At 44.3% G+C, this 6,329-nt stretch overlaps 1 protein-coding gene across 3 annotated transcripts in view; it reads left to right on the top strand.

The window, feature by feature from the left end:
• Positions 1-1,116: 1,116 nt before the first annotated feature.
• GABRA1 (gamma-aminobutyric acid type A receptor subunit alpha1) overlaps positions 1,117-6,329 on the top strand; it is a 42,913-nt gene continuing 37,700 nt past the window's right edge. Inside the window, exons 1-2 of one of the 3 annotated variants that reach the window (XM_061456567.1) lie at positions 1,117-1,316; positions 3,767-3,848. In XM_061456567.1, the coding sequence (XP_061312551.1) occupies positions 1,259-1,316; positions 3,767-3,848 (140 nt within the window). In that variant the 5' untranslated portion in view covers positions 1,117-1,258. The other 2 variants (XM_061456568.1, XM_061456569.1) reach the window with 2 other exon arrangements.

Below are 6,329 nucleotides of genomic sequence, written 5' to 3'. Positions count from 1 at the left end.
GACTTCCCTTGAAGCAGCATCAGAGAAGGGAGCAGAAACTGGATTGGTGATGGCATTGAGAGGGGAAGACGGAAAGTAGCAAGGACTGTAAGGATTTGATGGATGCATTTTTTCCACCCTATGGATGCTAGTAGTTCTTTGACTGAGGAGTTCATTTTATCTTTACACTAACCAGAGCCAGGAGAGCTGACCACGCTGTGTGTGTGGCAGTTAGCAGCGTCTGACATTTCTGTAAAAGGCGTGAAGCTGATGAGAAGCGCCCTGGGCTACAGGCATGATGACCTGTGCACGGTGGGCAGGTGAGGGCTGAGTGATGCTCTCCTGCCATAACAGCCACCTCTTCCTACCTGATGCGTCCAACTTTCTCCTTGTTTTTCCACAGATGCATCAGCACCGCCCGAGCTCTCCCAGTTTGCTCACACCTGAGGAGAGGACGGTCGCTGCTTGGGGGTTAAACAGACCTTAACTTCAAGCAGAACCTTGCCCCTCGGCGACCACAGGTGGGCCACGGCCGGGCCACCGCGCACGTCCCGGGGGAGGGAGGGGGGGTACGCATGAGCGCCTCTCCTGCCGCGGGCACCGGGGGACGGGAGGGATGTCCCGGCCTCAGCCCGGTACCGGCTCCTGGGGGCCGCAGGCAGAGCAGCCGCTGGCTGCCCGCGAGGACCGGGAGCCCCCTCGCAGAGCGCTGGGGCCGCTGCGGGCAGAGGTGGCACCCACCCGTAAGGGCGAGTGGAAGTGTAGGAGAGACACCAGGTCCTGGAGCGGATCGCCTGCGGTCTCGCTCCAAATGCATGTTACCTGGGTTTAATTAGGATTGCACAGCATTCCCTGTCTGGGTACTGCACAGGATAGACTCCGTAGGTATGCACAGTCTATAGGCGCACATGCATGGTACCGCATCCTCCACATTCCCAGCTAGACTTCATTCATATGTATGCCGCGATTAAATATTTGATCAAAGGTTGAATGCTGAGGCAGATCTGTTATATTTTTAATGTACGACCCTTAAAATAGACTGTTTTGTGAAAGCAAGTGTCTAAAGAATCCCGGTGCTGCCTCCCCCCAGCCGCGCAGCCTCCCCCCCAAATAATAATAACGCTGCAGATTGTAGAAGGATTTGAGTCTGCAGCCAGAGAGAAAGGGATTAGGGCGAGAGCAGTGGAAGTTAAATTGTGCTGCATATAAAAAATGGGCGGATTGGTCTCTAGATGAGAGCTTGGTACCACCTTCCTTTCTAAAATAAAATCTCTCTGGCATGAAGTCACAGCCTATTTCACATCCGGTTTACCCTGGGACGTATTACTACTGTCTTGGTAAAGAGAAAGCTTTTGTTGTACCGCGGCGGTCGGAATATTGGGAAGAGAAATTCGGGTGCTGCGCCCGGAGGAGCGGAGCGCCGGCGATGGCCGAGGCGGAGTGAGCGGCGGAGCGGGAGCCGCGCAGCCTCCGCGCGGGCGGGCAGAGCCGGGCAGCTGCGCCGCGGACCCGCGCCTGAGGGGCTCCGGTAAGGGCGGCCGCTAGCTCGCACCCCGCGCACGCAGCCCGGCACGCAGACGGACGCGCAGACACACACCCGCACCCCTCCGGGCGCTCCCGGCTGCGGGCACCGCGTCCAGGCGCGCAGGCAGCTCCTCTCCCCTCTCCGCAGGTACCGCCGGGTCGGTGGGATTTTTATTCCCTATCCCTCCAGCCTGAAAATCCGCAGCGATCGATGGGCATTGTAATTAGTCTTATTTATTTTTTAGCGTGGACTGATTTCCACCGGTCGCTTGGGAAAGGTTTTTTTTGGGTTTGGGGCTCTTTTTTTTTTTCCCCCCTTTTTCCCCCTCCGCGGGAGGCGGTGGGAGGGGTGGCTTTCTCGGGGTGAGGGGGAAATACAAAGTTGAAATGCCGGGAGGAAAACAAGTCTCGATTTGCGCCTCAGAGATGGGCAAACCTCCCACCGGGACTCAAAACTGCATCAAAATGTTCCCTTCTTCCCCCGGTTTTTGTTTTTAATTTTTTCCCCTTTTTAATTTTTTAATTTTTTTTCTTTTCCCTCTTTCTTTTTTTTTTTTTTTTTCCTTTCTCCTTTTTTTCCAGCGGGCGCTGCTGACATTCTCCCAAAACGTGGATCTTTCTCCCATTTTGAATGGGAACACCCGAGCTGGTTCCCCGGCGGTGCGGGTAGTTGGAGGCCAGGGGCTGGGGGGCTGGGGGGGTCCAACGCTCCTTTAAAGTCTTTGCTAACATTTGTTTTTTCTAGCTGCAAGAAACTTTCCTTCTCCAGGATTTATAGCGCCTGTATGGGTTTATTGAAGCAGGGGGTGGTGAAGGGAGGGGGGCAAACGTGGAGCTCAACAGATCAAGATAGTTGGGAATAATTCACTTTCCGTTCTTTATCCCGAGGAGCCTTTTGCAAAGGCAGAAGTTGGCAGGACCGGGAGAAGGCGATTTTTGAAGCTACAGATGTTGCCTTTCCCTTTGTAAGGGGGCTGGTTACAGGGCAAGTTAAGATGCAGTCTCGTCCGTGAAGATCTTTATCCACGCTTCCCAGTCACAGCCAGCTCTTCGCTACCCAGTGAGATTAGCTCAGCCCCACTCCATGCTTATCTGCCGATCATTTGGCTATAAACGCATTAATTATATCTCATTGCTTACATGCCGCTTTGTAATGATATTTTATTGATTTAAATTGTCCCTGAGAGTGTGCAGTGAATTAAAGGTACAACAACATTTGCACGTACAGTGCTTTGCTTTCTCAGGCATTTAAAAAAACCCAATTCCCTACCGGGGGAGGAAATACAGGCTTCCTATTTTGTTGCCCTTTTTAATGTAATGAATACTAAAAATCATCTGGATTCCAGCACACAGATAAGTAAAGGGACCTGCAGCATCTCCCAGGCAATCAGCTCAATCTGGAACACCGGTTCCACAAATACCAGTTAACTTTGTATTTTATGGTTTATTAGAAAGCAAAAGAAACACGAGTTGTGTTACTTTTTACTCAAAGGTAAATGAGAGTAACTCACAGAAGTCTGGAGGAAGGACTGGAAGGGATGAGAAGGCTGCTAATGCAAAACCATTTCCTAGAGCAGAGACTGGTAGAGAGGTAGGAGATGTGTGTAGGTTGTCAGCACATGGTTTGATTATGAATCGTGCCCTTTAGCCCAACAAAAATATTAGCGTGCGTATGTAGCAGAAGATCACAGAGTCAGAATCTGATCATTTTACTCCTGCTCTTATGCCACTATTTCAGGGAACGGTAGTAATATCTGTAAGAAGTTGCTTCCACCACATCAAAGCAAAGCAGCGGCTGTGAGGGAAGCACCGCTCTCTCCCCAGTCACACTACCACACACTGACACCTTCCAAGAGTCTGGAAGTACTCAGGCTGGTTCAAGCCAAACAAAAACCAGTTACACTTGGTTATCTGGAAATGTTATGGAGGCTCCTCGTCACATTTTCAACATAGGAAGGAACTAACTAAGAACTGCTACAGAGTTTGGGGACAACAGCTTTAACTCACAGCTGGTTTTGTTTAAATTCAAGAATAATGCAAACAGGAATACACCCTTACCGCAAAATAAATCCCACCCTAAGCCCCTGTGTAAAAGTAAAAGGTAAATGGGAACAGCAAAGGCCATGCTCCCTTATTCTGGATGACAGGAGCTGCAGTATTGTGAGGTCATTGCCTGACATCAAATTATTCTGCAAAAGTTTCCTAAATTGGACATTTTTTCACAGTACCTGTTTGTTGATGCTTATTTTCCTTCTAGTTTCAGAGCCCACCATGAAGAGATTCCTGGTGCTTTGTGACTGCCTCTGGGCCTGGAGCCTCCTCCTGAATGCACTGACTGAAAGAAGGTGGGGAGATATTTTTTAATGCACTAACATATTTTTGGAACATTTAACTTAATACAGCAGCGTGAGACAAATACCGCATGGGCTGCACTACTACTACGTGTACTGGGGGGTGGTTAATCCCTATTCAAATCCCAGCTAAATATAACCAAAGGAAGTCTGAAAGAAAACTACAATTTGTTTGCATAACATCTCTTTTTCGATATTGTGAAGAAAAAAAGCAAAGCCCTTCTGAAACAAATTGAAATACCTCTTAAACACCTGTGCAATCCTTTTTACTCTGATAAGGACTGCTCAGAAATACAAGTTTCTTTAGAGGAAAAATAAAAAGTGTAATCAAGTCTTTTTTTTTAACCTTATTTAAATGCTATTTAGCAACTTTATTATCCCTGCAAGAAGAGGCAAAATTTTTACTTGTCTGTTGCTCAGGATTGTGTCCTAACTTAGTACCTGTTTTTGCAAATCTGAAAGTGGACCATCCTAGCGAAGGGAGACTGCTTGGATGAAGGAGAATCTGTAAGCTCAAACCCCATAAGAGTTTGTGTTTGAAAGACCATGCTGCACTGAATGTGTAAGGAATATATGTTGAAATCATAATCTAAAACCATCATCAGTATTAAGAACAATTTGTAATCATACAACACCTCACCTAACAACTAGTAAGTTAACTAAAGATCGTCAAGGAGTTTAGAGTACACTTGGAGTATCCTCTGCAATTCAGAATTCAGTAAAGATGTTTAAGAAGATGCATAGATATATTTCTGTATTTTAAAAATATTAAAGTCCAGTCAATAATGTTACCTAATAACCAAAAAGCACTAGAAATTTCATATTGTCAACAGCGATCCCAAAAAGGTGTATTTGTGCCCTGACCTCCATAGTGTCTCCTTATGCATTTGTAGCTCTAGATAAACTTACTTACCTTCTGGCTAGCTTGGAGATTTTAGATAGAGTGGGGTGGGCAAAGGTTCATCTGTACAAGCATTTCCTCTAAAAAGAAAAGAATAAAATCAGGTGATTCATGTAACAATTGCTTCATTGAATAAACATGGCACTTTAGAGGCAATACCTTTATTTTGATAATATATTAAGAAAAGTGAGATTCGAAGTATTCATAAAGTACTTCACCTGGCCTAGCTAGAGAATTTTGTGGAAACATGTTTATTATATAGATATGTGTACATATACATGTGTAAATGTATTTATTATATATTTAAGGTATGCATGTGCATTTTTAAAGTGAGAATTTAACTGCATTGGACTAGTGTTTAAAAATTATATGGTGTGTCACTATTATAATGACCTGTAGATGGAGTTAGTGCACAGTTTTTTATTATACTGTGGTTTAATATGAAAACACAATCGCTTGCAGTCACCTTTCTCTCAAAATGTACACACCTTACATGAAATATATCTGTTTTTAAAACCATTGTGTCATAGTAACGTCCCTTGCCTATTCTTCTGGAGTGCTGTTAATCATTTAAGATAAAAGAGAATGATGAATGAGAAGTGTCTGTGATACAGAAAGATGCAACCTTCCCATATCATTCTTCTTGTCACAAAATGCAGCACTAGGACTATTTTAATATGTGCGTTTTGAATGACAAAACACAATCCCTCTGGAGTTACAGTACACTTTGTATGTACACAAATGTTTAGATTCTTCCTGTTGTGACCACATGTCAGTTAAAACCAGCCCTAAGGGTGCTTTTTACCTCTGACAAAATGGTGGGAAGAACAGGTAAGGGTACTGACAAATGTGACACCCAGAATGGAAGCGGTACATTTTGTTGCATCCTTGCCGAGTGCATTGCCACCAGTTCATCTTCCTGATGCCTTTTCTGCAAACATGCTCATTTATTTACCACTACAATTTCTGAAGTCTTTTTATATCCTTTTGCCACCTTAATTCTGATGACCTTCTACTATCCTTGAGATATGTGTGTACAGCAGCTTGTTTATTGACAACGAGTGTTAATGTAAGATTTAATCCAGTGAAAAGACCTGTGTTGCAGTTCTACGTCAGGCGCATGAGGAATGATCCTTTGAAAGATAATGCTCACAGGAGACAGCAGGAGAACTTGTTATTTGGTAACATATAGGAAGCATAAAAGAAAAAGAAATATTAATGGCTGTGACTTAAAATTCAACTGTAGGTATGAAAAATAAATATAAATCAACCCTTTTAAAAGCAAAATTATATGATATGGCTAGAGGAGATTAATAATATTTTTTAAAACTGTTAAAGATTTTGTCTCTTCATTAGAAACAGTGTTCTATATGCATAAAACCCCCTGAATATTGCTCTCTACAAAGTCACACCCTACTGAAATAAAACAAAAGTTAGTAAAACTTCTGGGAGCGTCTGTTCTGAAACTTAGTTAAATTTGTAGTGTTACGTATTCAAACCTGTATTGCAAAATAGCCTGGAAGCATTTCCAGAGCACCTATATTCAGGTTATCTTTTCTCCTTCTCTCTGTTTT

Source organism: Pezoporus flaviventris, unplaced genomic scaffold, assembly GCF_033815535.1.
Source record: "Pezoporus flaviventris isolate CSIRO_AGI_PZ_B2104156 unplaced genomic scaffold, CSIRO_AGI_Pfla_v1 ptg000023l, whole genome shotgun sequence".
NCBI classification, from domain to species: domain Eukaryota; kingdom Metazoa; phylum Chordata; class Aves; order Psittaciformes; family Psittacidae; genus Pezoporus; species Pezoporus flaviventris.
This window is presented reverse-complemented; position numbering and strand designations above follow the sequence as displayed.